Source organism: Papaver somniferum, chromosome 2 (genome assembly GCF_003573695.1).
Source record: "Papaver somniferum cultivar HN1 chromosome 2, ASM357369v1, whole genome shotgun sequence".
In the NCBI taxonomy this organism is placed as follows: Eukaryota; Viridiplantae; Streptophyta; class Magnoliopsida; order Ranunculales; family Papaveraceae; genus Papaver; species Papaver somniferum.
In genome coordinates, this window is record NC_039359.1 from 38,964,944 (window position 1) to 38,985,731 (window position 20,788).

At 36.6% G+C, this 20,788-nt stretch overlaps 3 protein-coding genes across 6 annotated transcripts; 1 reads left to right on the top strand and 2 right to left on the bottom strand.

The window, feature by feature from the left end:
- The first annotated feature begins 685 nt into the window (after nucleotides 1-685).
- LOC113347407 (soluble inorganic pyrophosphatase 6, chloroplastic-like) lies at nucleotides 686-3,281 on the top strand. The gene is made up of 6 exons (XM_026591049.1): nucleotides 686-1,065; nucleotides 1,209-1,369; nucleotides 1,645-1,745; nucleotides 1,873-2,054; nucleotides 2,568-2,666; nucleotides 2,992-3,281. The coding sequence occupies exons 1-6, from the start codon at nucleotides 811-813 to the stop codon at nucleotides 3,082-3,084; spliced, it is 891 nt and encodes a 296-aa protein (XP_026446834.1). The 5' UTR covers nucleotides 686-810; the 3' UTR covers nucleotides 3,085-3,281.
- Nucleotides 3,282-7,402: 4,121 nt separating this feature from the next.
- On the bottom strand, nucleotides 7,403-15,279 carry LOC113347408 (probable sphingolipid transporter spinster homolog 2). The gene is made up of 16 exons (XM_026591050.1): nucleotides 15,089-15,279; nucleotides 14,790-14,921; nucleotides 14,527-14,628; nucleotides 13,925-14,029; nucleotides 13,694-13,769; nucleotides 13,511-13,585; nucleotides 12,673-12,775; nucleotides 12,535-12,582; nucleotides 12,357-12,405; nucleotides 10,917-11,014; nucleotides 10,558-10,634; nucleotides 9,544-9,657; nucleotides 9,066-9,185; nucleotides 8,631-8,759; nucleotides 8,448-8,526; nucleotides 7,403-7,931 (listed from the first exon to the last, which is right to left on the bottom strand). Exons 1-16 carry the CDS (start codon nucleotides 15,145-15,147, stop codon nucleotides 7,807-7,809), a joined length of 1,491 nt encoding a protein of 496 aa, XP_026446835.1. The 5' UTR covers nucleotides 15,148-15,279; the 3' UTR covers nucleotides 7,403-7,806.
- Nucleotides 15,280-15,607: 328 nt separating this feature from the next.
- Nucleotides 15,608-19,381, bottom strand: LOC113347409 (microtubule-associated protein 2-like). 4 transcript variants are annotated; one of them, XM_026591051.1, is made up of 10 exons: nucleotides 19,162-19,381; nucleotides 18,509-18,595; nucleotides 18,163-18,419; nucleotides 17,932-18,049; nucleotides 17,472-17,555; nucleotides 17,259-17,382; nucleotides 16,602-17,164; nucleotides 16,309-16,415; nucleotides 16,049-16,132; nucleotides 15,608-15,927 (listed from the first exon to the last, which is right to left on the bottom strand). In XM_026591051.1, the coding sequence occupies exons 2-10, from the start codon at nucleotides 18,521-18,523 to the stop codon at nucleotides 15,813-15,815; spliced, it is 1,467 nt and encodes a 488-aa protein (XP_026446836.1). In that variant the 5' UTR covers nucleotides 18,524-18,595; nucleotides 19,162-19,381; the 3' UTR covers nucleotides 15,608-15,812. The 4 variants fall into 4 exon arrangements, with proteins under 4 accessions (XP_026446836.1, XP_026446837.1, XP_026446839.1 ...); XM_026591052.1 differs by having other exon boundaries at nucleotides 17,472-17,549; nucleotides 19,162-19,380; XM_026591054.1 differs by lacking the exons at nucleotides 18,509-18,595; nucleotides 19,162-19,381 and having other exon boundaries at nucleotides 17,472-17,549; nucleotides 18,141-18,341.
- Between the last annotated feature and the right edge of the window lie 1,407 nt (nucleotides 19,382-20,788).

Genomic DNA, 20,788 nt, shown 5'->3' on the forward strand with positions numbered 1-20,788 from the left:
GTTGAAGTTCTAGTTCGATTTTATTTTCTACAACTTCATCTTCATTTTGTTCTTGTTCTTTTGGAAGACGATCAGAACGGCTACTCCCTATTTTTTCTTTGTATGAACCACTATGTAGTTGAGTTTAATCGGCAATCAAATTTTCACGAATCGACGATCAATCACGACGATGAAAAAAAAAATCTTTGCAAAAGGAATTTCGGCTAGAAAAGGAAAAATAAGAGATGTTAAGATAGAAACTGATTTTGGTTTTTGTTAAACTGATTTTGAATTTTTATATTAAAGGTATGAGTAGATAAGTAATTTAAATGTTTAAGAGTGTATAGGTAATTGAGCTACCTAATGGAAACCCCTTATAAGATCACCTAGGATGGAAAAACTATTTTGTACGCCTTGAAATTTTTTAGGATGCCCCGAGAGTTATAAGGAATAGGCATGATGATTAACATTTTCTGACTGTGCTAACGGAAGGGCCTCTAGAGTGGCGGCCCGGTCCAGAGTCCAGACGCAACTAGCACCACGACCCTACCCCATACCCTTGAGCCAATGGAGAGCACGCTGCCGTTATAAACAATATTAGTGCTACTGATGACCTCATTTTTGGAGATTCCGAATCTGACGGTAACTAATGACCAGGTTCATCTGCCCACACATTTTCAAATACATCAGATAAAACCACACCTTCTCTGACTCTCTCTAGTAAATCAGAGAACAGAGAAGAAGAACCTCACACTTCCAACAGTCTGTGGTCGCCGCACAAGTTAAAAAGATCAGATTTTGGGTTTTGGTATTTGCAAAAGTAACAATCAAATGGCTACTGCTAGAGTATTAGCTGCTGGTATGTTGCATGAATGCAGCAACACTCACGGGGCTTCATTTCTTCTGAGACAATCTTCTTTCATCTTACCTATTAAACATCAAAGTATCAATTTCAGTAGAAGAGCATCTTCTAAGAGAGCTTTTACTTGCAAATCTCTTTACAAACCTGAAATTCAAATCAAACAAGAAGGTGAACCTCAAACCCTAGATTACAGAGTCTTCTTTCATGATAAATCTGGCAAAAAGGTTTGTTTTTTTCTTGTAAATATTCATTTAAATTTCTGGGTTTTGTTTAATTTTTGGTTTCGCATTTCAATCAAATGGTGCAATGTGTTATGGAATTTGAAGAGATTTAGGGTTTTATTTAAATTTTGGAAATTGGTGTGCAGCTTTCACCTTGGCATGATGTACCATTGCAATTGGGTGATGGAGTGTTCAATTTTATTGTGGAAATACCAAAAGAAACCAGTGCAAAGATGGAAGTTGCAACTGATGAGCCATATACTCCCATTAAACAGGACACCAAGAAGGGAAAACTTAGATTCTACCCGTAAGATTCACCTTTTGTTTTTGCATAGTCAGTTGTTACAGTTCTGCAGTCCAAGTTCACTAGTTGAGGACTGGTGTGCATTTCCTTCCCATTGAAATTGGATTGCAGGCGCTGAACCATTCTTCAAGGCCATTTGATTCAGGCATTTCATGACTTCAGAGTTGCACAAATGCACAACTAACCAGAAAAAATTATTTATTTTTTGTTTCGCATGTATTTTTGCACATTGCCTAAAAGTGATAATCAGACGCAATATTCCAATGTATTTTTTTCAGATACAACATCAATTGGAACTATGGATTGCTCCCACAGACATGGGAAGACCCAACAGTAGCTAATTCTGAAGTTGAAGGGGCATTCGGAGATAATGATCCAGGTATGCTACCGCAGCATCTTTGGTTTACTCTGTTAAGCTCCAGCTTAATATTAAAAAGAAGTTATGTATATATGAATATTTGGAGCTTCTTGTGAAACATCTGTTTGACATGTCCTCTAATTTGCAGTTGATGTTGTTGAAATTGGGGAGAGGCAAGGAAAAATTGGCGAGATTCTTAAAGTCAAGCCTTTAGGTGCTTTGGCTATGATTGACGAGGGAGAACTCGACTGGAAAATTGTTGCTATTTCGTTGGATGACCCAAAAGCTTCACTCGTCAATGATGTTGGTGATGTTGAGAAACATTTCCCGGTAATTTTCTTGCCCATACTTTTAAATTGAGTTTTCTATGCATGCTGGAATTTGTTTTGTCAAATTTCTGAGTTTTACATGGCAAGTTGTTTATGAAAGGTGATAAAAGATTTAGGCCAATCACTAGACTAGCATTTCAACTTAAGTAATCCTATTTTTATTTCGGTTATTGTGATCTTAGTTTGGAAGGAGAACATGTTGCTTATAAAATTGTTTAATATATAGAGGAACTGATCAAGTTAAAATCTGTTTCGTGTTATTATGTGTTGAACACTTGAGTACTGATTACCAGGACAAAAGAAAATCAGTGTATTGTAAGAAATATACTCTTTCATGTCTTGCTTGGTTGTTCGGCAGATTTGGTGAGAGACTCATAAAAAATGACAGTCTTGGTTTGATATCTGCTGAGTTATAGAATCTGTTTTTAAAAGTTGAAGTACCTACCAGTGATGTGTACTGGTAATCTTAGTTTGAAACAGTCTAGTGAGTCATTTAATGTGGTATCATTTTCAGGGCACTCTCACTGCTATAAGAGATTGGTTCAGAGACTACAAGATCCCAGATGGAAAGCCTGCCAATAAGTTTGGACTTGGGAACAAAGCAGCCAACAAGGTACTTCTGTATTTAATCTATTAGCATGCTAGAATTATGACTTCTCTTCGTAAGTTATAGAGGACTAAGATAAACTATTAATTGACTAGAATCCACCTGTTATAACTCCTTTTGCAAAGCAGAGACAGATTGTAGTGTCTATCCTGTGTTGGATGCATTAGCTAAAATGAAGAAGACAAAGTTTGCACATTTGTTACCAAACCAGTAATCTGGATATGCTCCAAAACCAAAACCTACAGAAAAAAAGTTCGCTAATTTACTCTACGGTACCTTTTCAGCTGCATTGTAGTTTTCATCCCTAATCCTTTGTGATTTGATGGTTTAGGATTATGCTCTGAAGGTCATAACTGAGACCAACGAAGCTTGGGCTAAACTTGTGAAGAGAACGGTTCCTGCTGGGGAGCTCTCCCTTCTATAAATTTTGAATTTTTAAAAGTTGAAGATAAGAGGCACCTTGGCCCGCTCCTATCCCCCCTCCTCTCTCTCTATTATTTTCTTTTATGCAGGATTCAAACTTCCTCCAATTTTTTGGAGGAAGGATTGATAATATCTAGTTACTGAGCTTCATTTTTCGAAAATATGGTTAGTGTCGAATATCTGTTGCAGCTTTCTTTATTTCTTTCTCCCTTTTTCTTTATTTTAGCTTTATGAAGGGTTTTAAGAGAGACTGAGGTTGGCTCAGGTAAAGGGTTTCGACTTTCCCACAGATAGTTTACAGACATTAGATGATCTATATAATGCATACAACATCTAATGCAATTACTCCAACCTCTCAGGCCACGATAAGTTTGGTCTGCCGGTCCTATATACATCACAGACCAATTACCCCGTCAACCACAGAATCAACCTGAAAATTGGTTTTGTAGTCGCTGGACAATGAATCAACGAAGTTCCCATCCTGAAAACCTTACCTATTGGGTCCAGTTTTTTGCATCAAAGGTGAGATTTTAGGATCTAGGACTAACAATGGACAAAGTGACTGTCTAGACTACATCAATGAATGTCCGTGTCCTGGAAATAAACCGGTGCAACCACCAAACTGATTGACAGCTAGTCCAGAACCCATGCAACAGCATGAGTTTGAATTGATTGGAAAGCTATGCCGCGTGGAAGTTGGAAACTTCCGGAACCTACCTGATACAATTCGTCCTAAAGAGGAAACTACATACGTTAACATGTTACACTAAATTTTTGTTAAACAACAATTACTTGACAGATGTAAATATGGATGAAATATAGGTAAACTAACAGTATATTTTAGATGTATATATAAAGACCCAACCAGGATTTCAAATAACCATCTTCATTCCATCCCTCTTCTCTTTATCTGTTTATCAACAGTTTACTAAGAACTAGGCTCTGATTTTCAACCAAACCATATGGCGTCGTCGTTCAATTGCTCGATCATGATAACTGTGTTAGTCATTGCTCTTTCATTTTCCAATTTTGATAAAAGCCATGCAACATCTCGTCTTCTCCAAAACACTCCTGTGGTGGCTCCACCGCCAATGCCGAACTTACCTGGTATACCTATTTTGCCTTACCAAGCATCGTCTCCATTGCCTAGTATTCCAAACTTACCGAACCGTGCTGCATTCCCACCGCTTCCAACAACTACTCAATCATCATCTCTACCTCTATTGCCACCACTACCATCGACAGCCGCCCAATTGCCACCTCTACCAGCAACAACAACACAATTGCCATCTCTACCAACACTTCCAACTTGGCCAAATCCAACATTGCCAGCAACGCCTACATTCCCACCATTAGCAGCCATTCCATTGCCTACCATGCCAACAACAATCCCTTCTTTCCTCTCTCCAACACCACCACCAACTACAACTACTAGTACTAGCCCATAAAATGTTATCAGTACGATCATATATTCATATAAGCTACGGTTCCACGGTGCATATCAGAAGGAAACCCTCTTTATTATTGTGATCTTACTTTGGGTTTTCTATTAAGTTACTGCTATTCTTTTCTTTCATTGATTGATTTTATACAGTATATTGCACTCTGAGAGTGATTCTTCTTTTAATTCTACATTCGTTGTTGATAAGGATTATTATCCCAAATCCATATATGTTTTATGTAAACAAAATCTGTTTCGTAAGTGTGACTAATCTATCCCAGGCCCAATTTGATTCAATTTCGCAGTGCAACAACTTCAGCTCGTCGTATTTGTGCGAGCATCATCCCCCTTCCTTACCTACAATCTACACAAGTTTCTACACTATCCAAATTACCCAGAATTCCCCATTACCTACTACAACTTGCCTCACCTTATTTACAAGGTCTAAAACATGAGAAGAAGAAAAGTAAAAGAAAAAATAAATAAATCGAAAGTTGGATCGTAATCATAATGCTCAGATAATCAATTAATTTTTTAAAATTTCAATACGTTAATCAAATATTTAACTACATAACCTGCAAATTAATTTATCTACACACTGAAAAGGAAGAAAAAAAAACATCACAAACTAAAATATCCAGAAAAGGGAGATATCCGATTCGATTTAACACTCCACTTCTTCTTGAATAAAAATTAAACTAAGAAACTATTCATTATGAAGCCCAACAACTTAATTCGACGGCTTCTTGAAACTTCTTATCCAAAGGTAAGGCTGATGATGATGGATTAGGAGAAGAGCTAGTCCGATCCTCAATATTCCGCCCTTGCTCGACTTTCTTGAAACAGCTACCAGCGGTGGTGGATTCAGGTCGCCTAAAGAATCCCGAAAAATCAAAAAGCTTTCCAGCTGAGAGATTAAACTGAAAGAAAGAATTGCCAAGAACTTGGGTTGATGATGAAGCGAAGCTGGTGTTGGATGCCATGGATGCAGAAGACGACGATGATAGAGTTAGCATTGCAGCTGTTGGTGCCATCTATTTATAAGAGGGATGTTCCAGAGATTTTCGGAATCGGAATGATAAGCGGATAAGATTGATAGGAATTGACTTGAGAAACAATTCCGGAACTTCAGCTTCTTATAGCCCAAGAAAGAAATTGGATACCGTTGGCGGTGCCTGTTGGTTTTTCTTTTACTAGTTGGATAAACAATGGGATGCCACGTGTTGGACCATGATGACTCCACGTAACTTGTTCTATCCTCTACTATCTGTGGGCTCTACTTTATTCTTTCCGATAAGTTAAGTCCGGCTCCATACTTCGAGATGGAGACCGCCATTAAACGGGACCTGACTTGGTCGGTGATTGTTGTTAACCTACGTACAAACGTGGGTGTAAAAATCCCATTCCGAAAAGGATATCAGCCAGTGATAAATGGCGTAGGATTAGGATTTGTCGACTCACGTTAGGTAATCAGACTACGTCAACAATATGATTGGGAGTGTGGAGAGAGTGCTTAATCTCCATGCTGACACGTTCATTTCAGCGGCAAGCCCACTGTTCCAACAAGTTCAATGAACGCGAAGTCTTGATTACCTGAGGCTTTTGTTCTATTCCTCCATATGTTACTGCTTGCTGGTAGTGAAAAATGGGACGCACACATAACAATCAAATGGATTAGAGTATCACTTGTTGAGCCTTGAGTAGTTTATGATCGGGTAAGATTAGGGTAACTCATGAAGGCAATGATGTGTTAAGTTATCCCGCGCTAAATATCCGTTTATCAGCTTATCATTCACATAATAAAACAAAAAATAAAAATTGAAAGCAGAGAAGCAAAGAATCATCCTCTTGATAAAAACAAGCCTCTTATTGGGGCGGCATTGTTTATTAGAGAGGCGGCAGTGTGATAGTAATGTCTCTCTAGTTTTGTAGGAGGTGTAAATTGACTAGATTACCCTTCCATTTTTTAACCTAAATTAAAGCTAAATTGAAAATTTGTTTTCTTTCTTCTTCTCTTCTTCTCCTCCCATCAATCAACCGTAACCTCCATTAAAACTTAAAATTTCATCGTCTACGACGATTCAAAAATTAATCAAGTGTAGTGTAATGATTTATATGAGGTATGTTTTGAAAACCCAATTACGTTTTGGTTTATTTTGTTCGATTTAAGTTTAATTTCTATCAAAAATTAAGGTTTTAGATGAAAATTGAAATTTCTGGGTTTATGTGAGTTACGGTTGATTTTAACTCAATTACGAACTGTAACTGGAGATTTTGATGTTGTTACGGTTGGTAATAGTTCAATTACCAAGCGTATGTTCTTATATCTGAGACTTTTCTTCAGTTACGGTTGGTAACCATTTTAGTTTATGAACCTAAACTCAGTTACGGTTGGTATCGAGCATTTGGTTACCAACCGTAACTAAGTAACGGTTCGTATCGAGCATTTAGTTACCAACCGTAACTGGTTTTACGATTGGGTTTTCTTCAAATTTAACCAGTTACAGTTGGTAGTTCATCTTTTACGAACCGTAACTTTGATTTACGGTTGGTTATGAGCAAAATTACAACCGTAATTAGCTCTGAAAATGTAAATGAATTTTTTTACGTACTTTAGATAACTTTGAGCAACAAAAAGCTAGTTGGGACTAATTTAGAAGTATACCCGGTCATTTTCAGGTCCTGGTTCTTCATTTTGTTGGTTAATTTCTTCAATTGATTGAGATTGACCTTCTCCTCTAAACTTTTTTTTAACTCTAAAAATCTGATTTTGGTTTTGGTTTTGAGTTAATATAAGTGAAATTAATCATTAACACTAAACTCGATTATCATCACTAAACTAGGTTATCAATTATGAGGGTTAATTTATCATTTCCAGTTTTTTAGATAAGGGACACTTGAATTATCATGTAATGATCTTTTTGTCCTATTACAATGCCGCCCCTCTAATAGACCATGCCGCCCTTATAACAGGCTCGGATAAAAAGGTACAAAAAGCTTTAAGAATCCAAATTGCTGTTATTGATTGTCCAGTATAAACAAAATATACAAGTTACAAATAATTGAATGCGAGAGCTGCTGTTTTATCTCATTGTTCCAGCACTTCTGCGGTTCCTTCTTCCCTTTGATTTCGGAGATTCTAGTTACCACGTAACATGGATTATGTACACATCCAAATTACAACATGAACAGCAGGGAATCTTAACGAACAGGTTCAGAAGCGTGCAATGTGCGATCCGATTTAGAATCCCTAACATGAACAAATTTACCACTTGGAGCAAATTATGGTAGCCTGGACTCATTTGACATTTCAGCTGCGTTCTCACAAAGTAAGGGACTTGAATCTGGTCCCTCAGCGGCCAAAGGCTCGACTTCATTATATCTGTCCACACTGTGAAGAAAGATCCCTAAAACCAACAAAATCCACACCAAGTTAACTTAAGCTTTCAATTCCTTGATGGCAATAGAAAAAGGAAAAGGTATAAGAAGAGCACAAAGCATGTAAAAACAGTCATGTGATCAGTGAATCCTACATCTTTTATTTCTCAAGAGCCTTCAACTTCTATTGTTCTATAAGCCTTGCTACTTTACAATACATCAAAGGTCTTTTATTGTTTTTGTCTCAATCAAATCTGCAGTATACCTAAAATCTGAAGAATACCCAAACTGACCTAATTTTTTTCAAGACACTGATGCGTAGGAGTGGATAGTCCAAAGCCACTAAACCATGATGTGGAGCAGGTAAACCAAGGAGAATAAGGAGAGTTTCAAATGCCACTTTCCTATCTTTTATTTCTGTAAGATCTTTCTATATTTTATCCCAGGCTCAATTATTGTTCCTGTTAATAGCTCTATTTCGGAGGTCTTTAAACATGCAACACTAAACATGCTAAGTAGATAATGAGAGGATGATTAGAACCTACCAATTGACCAAAGTCCAGCTGATATGAACAGAATAGACGTGAGAATGAGAGAAGTAACTCTCCAGTTATTAACAGCATCCTGCGGACGAGAGATAACACCAACAAAGCAACGTGATCAAAATACGATTTACACCAGGCAACCACAGTTGTACGTAATGCATAATGAAAACAGCAAAATCCAACCTGGACAACCCCAACAAGTGGTGATGAAGGAACATCACCGAAGATGTGAATTGAAACAGTAGACATAGCCATAGACAGTGGTCTCAAACTGGGTTTAACACTATGAAGACATACAAAATTTACAGGACCCTGCAAAAATAATAAATGAGTATAAAACAATTGATCAATACGTTATGCATTTTACACAAATAACATTTTCACAACAAAATTAACTGATATTTCTGCAAACTGAACAGAATTTTTTTACAGTTTTAAATCTAGCGTCAGAACAAAGCATGAGAAGCAAATGCATTATGTCTCAAGAAACATTTGCATGGTTCTATGCTATCTAGAAGCTATTTTGTAACCTAATTACAGAAATTATGATGAGAATAAGCCATGTCCTGAAATCAAGAAAACCGAATTTGCAGCTAGATTAGGTTAACGAGTTGGTACCTGTGTTGCGAACACAAACAACTCTCCAATTGCAAAGAGGACTAGGAAACCATATAAATTATGTGAAAGGAAGGCACTAAAGCAAAATATAGCCCCCACAAATGTTGCTCCAGAAAGAAGCTGCAGAAGAATGAAAAATGACATATATAAGCAATCACATGAAAAATTGGAAGGTCAGAACTGACAGATGGAATACAAATTGTCCAGCAAATAAGTCAAAACTTTCCTATCTACATAATTTTTTTATTAGATACATTTATGTTGCTGAAGAAAATAAAAGAATTTTAGCCTCTAAGTAACTGAGGGACCCAGCCAGATGATATTTACGCATTGATCCTCGTTACTAGCAATTGATTTATCCTGGTGTTGCTCAATCAGAACCAGTTTAGGGAATAAAATGTATCTTGCTTTCTGATAAAACCGAACAAATTTTTTATTAGTGCGAGATAACTCGGGAATTTTGACGCAACAAAATTACCTTAAAAGCATTGGAGATTGTGGAGTTCATACGGTCAAGAATAAGACCTCCAGCTAATGTTCCAAATATTCCGCACACAATTGTAACCCCTCCAAACATCAAATCTGCATTTTCCTGCTCAAAAGTCCAAATCTTGTAGATTAATCACCATAACATAATGAAGAAAGAACAGAAAGTACTTTCATATGAACAGATAATACAACGAGCAATACAAAAAGCAACAGCAGTCGTCCAGAGAAAGAAAAATGGAAAAAAAAAATGAATAGAGAGTGTCTGGCCTTTATAAACTATACTGGAGGCATAACTGGGTGGGACTCGATAACATGCAACTGTGACATAAAAAAGAAGATGATAGAGCATAGAGGGTCCATACAAAGATGATCAAGGTATACAATTTGAAAGCATGGTTTCCACACCAACATAGAATCACCGAAAAACCCAATGAGTCACATGATTTAAATCTTGTAACCCCATCAGTAGTTCGTTGCATATAGATGTTAGAGATAACAAATTCATACCAAAAACTGTGGCAAATTACTACCCATCTTTTGATAGTGTTAACTGACAATTATTCAATGAGAAGAATATCCTCACAAATACCATCCCCAGCATCAATTTTGGTTAACAACCATGTTTTTGTAACTTGCTATACTGTCAGACTCCATGAGTTAAATGATGATATTACGTAAGCAAGTTGATTAGAACCTACACACACATTATAATTATGCCTTACACAGAACAATAAGAAGACAAATAGCCCGCCTCCTTATGATGTCCTTGCACTGGAATAAATTATTCTAATTGGATTATCAGTATGAATTACTGACACGATTAATTGAAGTAATGATACAAAAAAAAAAAACACTTTTTTAGACCCGTTGGAGACGAGGCAAAATCTTTCAATCCAAAGTTAAAGGTACAAGCCCTTATTAAACGTAGACAATTATGATCCACGACAGCATACTAACAGAGAACTGTAAAATGCAAGCGTGAGGAGGTCTAGAAAGGGCTTACCATGTGATATATGGCATACCCTGCCTTAGGTCCCCAATAAGAATAAGCTCCTATTACGAAATTGTACGCTATGTACCCTGTAAAATTGTCATCTTTGTCAGCAAAGGAAACTTGTGAATGTGAATAACAATATGGGAAGTTTTTGATACATTTCTTTCATAAGCAGCGGATCACTTTTCCAATGATTGAACAATCATTGGACACCTAAAGAGTTTTAAATTCACAAGCTAATAGAACACAACGAACCATTGTGAAAATTAAGAGAAATTATCCAGAACAAATACGATCATGCATCACCATCCATAGAAAACAGATACTTGCATCAAAAAGGAGCCGCATTCGATTTAACAGAAAGATACCTAGAACGTTAACAACATATACTTTATCGGAGAAGAGCACTTTAAAGTCTGTCCAAAATTTTGAAACCTGATCTGTGATATCAGACTTCCCCTTTGACCTGCAAAAATGATATACAGAGGTAAGAAACCAATAATAAATTATAGGTAATATTTCAAGCCATCACTAACTATAGTGAGTCAAGAGTTAGCTTCTACTTTAGAACCTACTGATCTTTCAACTTCGAGTCAACTGAAGTAGGAAAGCCTTGGCCATCCATTGTAAGATTCCTAATGTAAGCATTTGTTCAGAGATGCAATGTTAACTGGTATAGTTTACTAAGTAAATATTCTATGCCATCAGCGACTATCTTCTTCTTTTTTGTGCTTAAAACTTCTGGTCCTGGAAAACTAACATCTACGCTGATTCATGAGCTCAATCGAACTAAGATCTTGAACTTTACTATACACGCTTTTGTCACTGCTGTTTGGTTACGTTCTATTGCAATTAATTTCAAAATTTTACTAATCTCATCGCCGATATCATATCTATTAAGTTTGTCCTAGTCTGCCTTCTTCTTAGAACTACATATTTCCTGGATGCAAACCTGCTACTGTTCATACCAGCTTAGATGCAAAACCATATAGATTGCCTGTGCAAATATAAAAAACACTTCAAACAGTAAACAACATACAACAGCAAATATACGTGCACACAGATGTAAGCAACTAAAATGCCTAACCATAAATGTGGTAAGATTGCAAGAAATAGCCAGAGTAGGTCCAGCCCCTGGAGGGTTGGCCACGGATCAAAAAGTGTCATGACACCAGATATGATTCCAAATGCATAGAGACTGGTGAACCTACTTCAATATTTTAAGTCGTACGCTCTTAAATCTGATATAACTTAATTGACGGAAAGACCTAGACGAATATAACAGGAACCATGGTATCTCTAAGTCTAATCAAATCCCCTCTTTGCATATACCTCCTCTCACTATATACCCCATTTCCCAAGGTGTAAAGAAATGTGTGCATGCGATGGAAATCATGGAATAACATATTATGGTGGGTTAGTTTTTTTTTTTCTTGTAGTCCATTATCTACTGATTACTTTTCTTTTCTACTTCTGTCACCCTATCTTTTTGGGCGCTGTGTATAACGATTGATGATTCAAAAACTCTTAGCTGGTGCAGATTTTGTCAGTTGATCTATTTTGTATCCTTTTAATTTAAAAAGTGTAAGCTTAAGTATATGTTTTTATCAAGTTATTTCGGTTTCTAACAAGTTAAAAAGAAATAGAACCTATAACCCTGCTCTTTTTCTTGGTCTACTCTAACAAGTTATTTCGGTTTCTACAGGCGGCTTCCACTATAACCCTGCTCTTTTTCTTGGTCTGAGCAATATTACATATACATGTATATTTAATCAGAAAAGAAAGTATTAATACAGAAAGATTCTCACCAGGAAGTTCTCTTTGAGCTATAATCAATAAGCTCTCCGTTTCCAGAAACTGCACCACCATAACCATTTGAAATCAGCATGTCACAAGATCCCCAAAAAGGATAGAATTTCATTAGATAGGTTTGCTACCCCAAAAATGTCCATCTTAGTGTTGCATAAATTCAGGATAAGACATTACCTTCAGCTTCTCGTGCCGAAGTTTTCTCCAATTTGACAGGACCAAAACCTGCTCGTAAGTAATCGAGGAACATCTCAGAATGTCAGAACTCAGAAGACAAAAATTTGTAGTAGGACGCAACAAATAACAAGTATGCACCTTTCAACTGCAAGGGCTTCACAGCGAAACCAAGAACAACAAAAGGAAGCATCAGAATTGCCTCCCCAAAGAATGCGAAACGCCAATTGAAGTAACCTCCAACCTAAAAGTAATACAAAAAAAAAATCATGAAAAGATCCCCAAAAGAAATATATAATTATTATCAATTTTATATCCTTTGATTTTCTAGAAAGAAGATCATATAAAGAGAGACGAAATGCATGGAGGTCAATAGTCACGAAAGTCAGGCCAACTCCCCAAACAACGCAGATACTTAAACAAAGAAGATGATGTACACATACTCCAATGACGATCTTGGAAAAATGCTAATGAGTATTGTTTAGAGCTTCAAAGTTAAAACTAACATAGATATAACGAGAATAAATACCCATGGTAATACTTACAGAACCATTCCTCATATTATAGTCCATTGTGGCAATTCAAGGAATTAGTGGTGTACTAAAGGTAAGACAGATGGAATATTAATGAGATCACAGTATTACACCACAAATATATAACTTTCAGCACAATTCCAGTTTGAAGAAGCAAGTACGGAAGCTATAGCTCGTACTCATCTACCATCAAGATAACTGTAAATGCTTTTGACACTAGCTGCTGAAACTTGCTGCAGGAGCCAGGAGTTTTGAAAATAAAGAGCTTACACAGGGTTTCTGGAAACTTCATCTCAGATGTGCTGTGTGCCAGCACTTTTTAACTCAAAAAATGGCCAGAGAAGGTTAAATAAAACACAATTTTATTCTCAACAGGATGATGTTTTACCCCAAAAATAAAGGAAAATAAATTGTAAGGAAGCTTTTACAGGATTGTCACAGCTTACCAATCCACCGTAGACATAGCCAACAGCAATTCCAGTTGGTATACACATATAAAAAATAGCGAGCCATGCTGTTTTCTGATACAATAAAACGAAATAACATATCAAAGTTACCAAGGAGAATTTGATCCATTTACGATTGATGTAAACCTAATTTCATGAAGTGAATAATAGTTAATAGAAAACCTGAGCAACAGGAGCATTGTCATCAATGAATGGAGCAGCAAGACTTATAAATGAAGCCTCACCAACACCAACCAGCCTAGTTTGGAAAGAGTAGCAAACTTTAGTTTGGTTATAAGTATCTGATGCTTTTAAAGGCACAACTGTTATCGGCATATATGCGCGCGCGCACACACAAACAAACAAACAAAGAAAAAAAGATGAGAAAAGAGAAATTGATCCACATGTACTTACATGCGGAATATAGTAATACACCAAAAATCCCAGGAAATACCACAACCAGCAGCTGCAAAAGTCCAGACTGATAATCCAACTCCAATAAGTCTAAACGGATTGTGACTGCGAAAGAAGAAAACAACAGTTTAAGAACTGACAATCTACATATCATAATTACCAGTCACAAGTGCACCAAATGTTTTACTATCTATTTTACAATGCTAGCCACTCTCTAAAACACCATCCTTCTACAAGCTCATGTGTGTGGGCTAACTCATTGATATGAAACAAAAAGTGGGACTAAGAAACTTAACCAAGACACTTTCTGAACAACAAAACCGAAGCTAAAGAATAAATCTTTTAGTGTTATATGATGAAACACCTGGCAAAAAGATCAACTAATAAATCAGAGGGAGAAGGGAAATGGAAGTGCACTCCTTTATATTAGTTAATGCGACAACGTAAATCAGTGCTTCATAGGAGGAAAATAAAACCAGAATGAGTTTGGGTCCCATGTTCAATCTTTTATCCCCATTTTCGAATTAAGCGAAAGAAACAACTAAGAAGAAAAGAACAATAAAGAAAAACAATAAAATAGTTATAATGGATCCTTTACTTACCTTTTCGCCAAAGATGCAAATATTGGAGAAGCTAACAGAAGTCCAACCATGAATGCAGATGATAGAATGCCATCTTGAAAATAATTTAAGTTGAAATCTCCTCTGCCAGCCAATACCAAATTATAATCCATACAGCAATTAAAAAGAATGAAAACACACAAAAATAAAACAACTGAGTACAACCCTAATCAAACATTTGGTATGGTTTAGGAATGTCACAATATAGTTTGCAACTAAATAGAAACCTAGGAGTAATGTCTTACTGAATTCCGTTTCCACCCGTACATATACCCCCTTCTGTACATGTCCGCAGACTCCCATTTACACCATTACTTGCTATAGCTCCTCGATCAACATAATTTAACATATTAATCACGCAAAATATCACAAGTAACCTGCAAATTAAACAATTCGTTTACTTATTAACACAAACATAAACCAGCAGAAAATAAAAACATCATATATTGATTTAAACCCTAGAAACTAAACCATAGTTCCAAAATCGAAGTTCAATTCTTAAAACTTAAAAAGTCAGTTAATAGTTGGGATAATAGAAGAGTACGTTTTTGGAGTAAACCAAGTAGGCTTTGAATTTAAATCATGATTATCTGATTCCGCCATATTTTTTCTTCTTAGTCTAATGGCTTTTTTTAATCGTCCCTTCTTCTCCTTCTTCTTCCAGTGCTTTGGTGTTGATCTCTCCACGCTCTTGGTTGGTTTTGAAGTTCCGTCAACTACATAATTTTGTTTCGCGAATTTGCCCCTGTTGTTGTTAGTATTTGATAATATGGTAGTTGGTAACATGCGCTGGATAAGTTTTGAAGTTTTTACACATCCGACGAGTGTTCCTCCTATTGTTAACAGTCAACTGACGCCATTCCATACTAGCATAAAAATACACGTCATTTCAATTGGTTTTGAGGATGCAAGTAAATACAATGTCACTTTAATTGGCGGCTTGAAGTAAACCACCCACCCATTCAGATCGCAAACAGTAAAATATGGAAGTGCGACCATCTCACACATTTCTTGATATGTACATGTTGTGTACTTCTACAAATTACAGCAGTGCAACTTACCATGCAGAAAAAGAAAAACTTAAGGATCATAAAGATGCAAACTTTTGAATTATCCTTTTTCCTCCAATCATATTTGTCAACATGAAACTGACTACAGACTGAGATTAAACTACAAAAAGAAAAAAAATTACAGGAGGGAATTTGAAGTTACAAAATTGAGTAAAATTAAATCCACTTTAGAAAGAACATTGCCTTCGGATTTTATCATCAGTGACTGCTTAATTTACGCTTTTTCCTCATCCTCTCCCTCTCCCTCTCTTCTTTCTCTTCTTGTTCAATGAGTATGCGTTCTCTCTCATCCTCCTCCTGTGCAATTCTTGCACTGTCGAAAAAGATAGAAAACAACAAAACATTTGAATTACAAAACAAAAGGAAAATTTTGAATCTAAAATACTTTATGCCAAAAAGAAAAGAAGACATAAAACTGCTAAGTGACTCCTTACCTGCGCCTCTCTTCTTGCATAATTTGGTTAAAGCCAACCTCCATATCACTGTCATCCTCATCGTCCCTGCACCTAGGCTTGTAACTGCAGAAAAAAAACAAGGAGAAGAATAAAGTTATAACATAAAAAGGAGAACAGGATGAATATAATAAAGTAAGAAACTGGCTCAAGGTTGGGTTCCAAAGGTCTAGAACTGGCAGGATGTCCTGGATCAACAAACAGAAAGGGGTGGGAGACAATAACAAAGAACCCAATCTTACCCCATTAGATTTCTGACCATTTGTCGTACATCAGTGGCATCTGGACTCATAGACCTATTCCTTCGACGGTCCTTTAGTGCAGGAGGAAGTTGCTTGGGAGTTTTCACCTGCAGAATTACACGACCAAACAAAAACAAACATTAGCTAGCAGTTTCTTTTTGTTTAGAACTCTCTGTTAAAAACTGCAGAGTTCATTACAGCTTTTGCTCAAAAATGACAAAAAAAGTAGTCCGCTAGAATTTCATGTTTTTTTTACTTGTAATATTGGGTGAGATAGAGGACAGGAGAAAAACCTTAGGAGCTGTTGAAGGAGGTACTTGCTGTTTGGGCAACAGTCTAGATCTGTCTACTTCTCGAGAATCCTTTCTCTGTTCATATGGATGTGACTTGGACGGTGCTCTCTGCATAGCAGACCTAGATGGCTTAGGTAATGGTTTTTGGAGACCAGAGACAGACGGGTGTCGCCTAGGTAACACTGTTTTCCGCATATCAGTTTGCAGCCTTTTTCCACCAGTTAAAGAAATATTTCTATCTGTGGTGTGAGCACGAGCTCTATCTGGAACTGAAGTCTTATTCAAAGTTGAGGGTTTCACTTGAACGCTGGTTTTGGAGGGAAAGCCATTTGTCCCCTGAGTCCGGCTTGGCCCATTTCTAATACTACTGTCCAGCTGTTTTCTATGATTCCCTAATGTTGAACCAGGTCTACTTCCAGGAGACGGTTTATGCTGCCCTGGTTTACTCTGCATCCGATGACCCCCAGAAACAGCTGGTCTTTGTTCACGAGCACTCAGAGCTGGTCTGCTAGTACTACTGCTCGACTTTGGACTTTTGGACGATAATTGAGCTGATCGGGCATCTTCCACATCAGCAAAAACCTGTATAAGTTTCCTCTATGAAAATACTACGTTTAAATCTTTAAAAATAAACATTGTGATGTAGTAGTAGCTCACCAGTATTTGGTGCAGAACCAGTCCGGGGTGGAAGCAATTTTGTGGGAGCTGGAAGTTCAGCATCTTCAGAGAATAGAAATGAATAATCTCTTTGGTCCTTTAAGATCTGCGCTTTCTGTTTTTCCTGCAATAATGGAGGTGATTCGTATAAATCAGGGAATTTCATCAGCCTAGAACATATTATGATGTACACAAATAGCTTGCTCTTCTCACCATGCTAACAACTTTGGGTGGTCGCTCACCTACACCAGATCTTGGGGTAGCTTTTGCAAGAGCGGGACTCTTCTTGCTCTGCAACAACACGGCAAAAATAATTAGTTGACAACGGAACAAGTCTAGACTAGACTGTCTAATGGGCAATTACATTTGATTCAAAACAGAACAGCATAAAAGGTCTTGAATTATGCACAGGTATGATGCTTTCCAGTAGATAAGTTGTGACCTCACCACAATAATACCAGACCAACATTTTTAACTGACACGTTCTTGTACTACTGCTGCGCCGTCCTCTACCTTTAGCAAGGACAAAAAAGTCGGATAGCCTTATAGCTACAGAACTTCATTTGATTTGGTGAACATATGGACAAGGGTCCCAAACTTCAGGAAGAATTTGGCAGCATACTATTCCTGAACATAAACTATCAAATTCAAATCAATGAACTGAGATACATACCCTGTGATGGGGATTTAAAACTCTAGCTGCCAAATGCGGATTTTCAAGCAGTGACTTGCTTTCTTGGATGACTCGCTGCGCGATAACAGGCTGAGAAGGGCCGAAAAAGGAACCATAACTGTATTGAAAGAGAAAGGAGTTTCAGAATATCGTCCCCATAAAAGTACCAAATGATAAACCAAAATCAAGGAAAAGAAAGGACTCATAACAGATAATTAATGCACCACTGACTTATGCCTCTTCCTCTCTTGGGAATTTCCGGTGGCAGAAGCATTTTCCTTCTTCATCTGCTTCCTCATTGTTTCTTTTATCTGTTGCCTAACTTTGAGAAAATCCACCTCTTCCTTGGTAGGCTTCCTTACTACTTCTTGCGTTTCCTCTTCCTCTCCTTCATCTTCTTCGTACATCTGTTCTTCATCATGTTCAATAAATCCATCATTGTCATCTGAACGTTCGATAAATCCGTCGTCTTCATATTCATCCAAATCCTGAAATATCACCAAGACAGATTTAATGGTCATCAAATTAAATTTTAACATAAAAAGGGGTAAAAACCATCGTTTTGAACACTGACTACCTCATAACCACGCATCACTGCTTTTAATATTCAAAACAACCCCTTCTAGTGAATGTTGAAGGTGAAAACGCTACAGATATCCAAAACCTGAAAATCCAATAGGAGATAGTTTATCAGAAATTTATTGAACAAACCATGTATGTATTATTCTTAGATAATTTCGTTTTTAATTCTTGTAGAATTTCAGCAAAATCAGCATAGGCATGAAATTGAGGAAAATTGCTAAAGATTCAGGTAATAAGATTTTAAATTTTAATCGAGATAAGGGGAAAAACCTAAAAAATAAAAACAAAATCAAAATTATTCAAAAACATGTTAATTAAACCGAAAATAGTCACAATAACTTACGGAGATCAATCTATGAACCCTGATTTAACAAAACATAATCTATCAAAAAGAACAAATTGAATCAAACAAAAAGTATCAATCAAAAATTGATGAAGAACCCACAAAAAAAATCTCCAACCAATCCGATCTAAATCGAACAAAAATCATAGAAAATAGAAGAAAAAAATTTACCAAAAAACACAATTTCGAATCAGAGATTCAGAATAGAATACCAAACCAAAATTGACGAAAATGCACAAAAAAAATTTTACACCAATCCGATCTGAATCAAACAAAAATCACAGAAAAATGAAGAAAAACCGTACCTGCGTCCTCTGAGATCCAGAATAACCGAAAACGAGACCAAAATAACACCGCATATATACACAAATCTAGAATTTTTCTTGGACAAAAAGCAATACAAAACAACCCTAAATCGCCCAAAACCAATCCAATACTACTACTTCGACAGAGAAACGAATCGCTTGAAACCCTGGAAATAAAGAGAGAAAGGGGAGAGCGTGGTGATAACTTCGTTGGTGTAGGGGTTTGAGAGGATTCGACATCGAAATAGATGGGACTAAAAGATAGAATAATATAATTGTGGAAAATGCTAAACAGCGCATGTGGTTTATAACGCACCCCTCTAGCTTTTTGGGAAAACTCTATAACTTGGACAACTAACATGGTCCAGATCTAGGACAATCAATCCAGACCTTTGATCATTCCCATCTTTACCCCGTTACCAATCCCGATGCTAGAGTCATTCCCCTCTTCACCATTAAGATTGTGCCGCATCGGTGTCCCAAAATTGGACAAGCTCTGTTGTTCTGGCTGTAGCAAGGTCCAGCTTTTTGCTTCTTTAACTGCCATAATGACGGACAGGATATGAGAAAGTAGAGAAAACGGAAAAGTCTTTATCTTGTGACGCATAAACTTAAAATTAGGGTTTACTTCAGACGGTCGGGGACCCTAGAAAGATATCCTTTATTTATGATGATCACATAAATTGAAGGCCATATTTGGCAAGCCAGAACCGGATTAGATATTGTTTCAATTTTTCAAAAAGGCCTTTGGAAATTGGAGGTCAGCAGTTCGAGTCTCCACTCAAACGTAATTATACTAACTTTAACATGAGTTTAAAAGGGACGAGTTTGCTCAGCGGGGAGTAAGTCGGTGGCTACGCTGTCAGGGGGCAGGACGGGCCTATGCCTAGCATAAAAAAAAAGGCCCTTGGAAACTGATTATCTTCTCGAACAATTAAAAAGAACTACTAGTAAATATATATTAAAAAGTAGAAATTAAGGTTTAATCTCATTTTCAGCGGACTTTGGACGTTTTAGTCCACACCTCCGAAGATTAAAACGCTTTGGTCCAAATATCCCCGAATTTTACTATTTAGTCCAAATCTTGACAAGTTATTCCATAAATGCAATGAGTCCTGATTTTCCGAATTTTCAATATACCTTATTTATCCTTGAACCGATTCCATGTATATAATCAGTGTTTTGAAATCGAATTTTTTTAATCTCATATATGAAATCAAGAGAGGGAGCATGCCAAAGATAAATTTTGTAGGCAATTTAACAGTTCAGAGAGGTTTTGGTGGATTTGATCGTATCTTCAACAGAATTCAACTTAAAGTTATTTTAGAAGTGTTTTGAAATCGTTTTTTTTTTTTAATCTCAGATTTGAATTCACGAAAAATTGGGAGAGAGATCGATACATAGATAACTTTTGGATGCGATTTAAGAGATTCATAGAGGTTTTGGTGGATTTGATCGTTTTTTGCGACATAATTCAACTTCAGGTTACTTTGGGATCTTTAATTTTTAGTTTTCTTTTGGTTTGTCGTTCAAAATTGTTTATGCTTTTGAGTTTTTTTTTTAATTTATGATATGAATATGATTTGTTACATCTTATTGTTGTATGATATTGATTTGATTTTGTTAC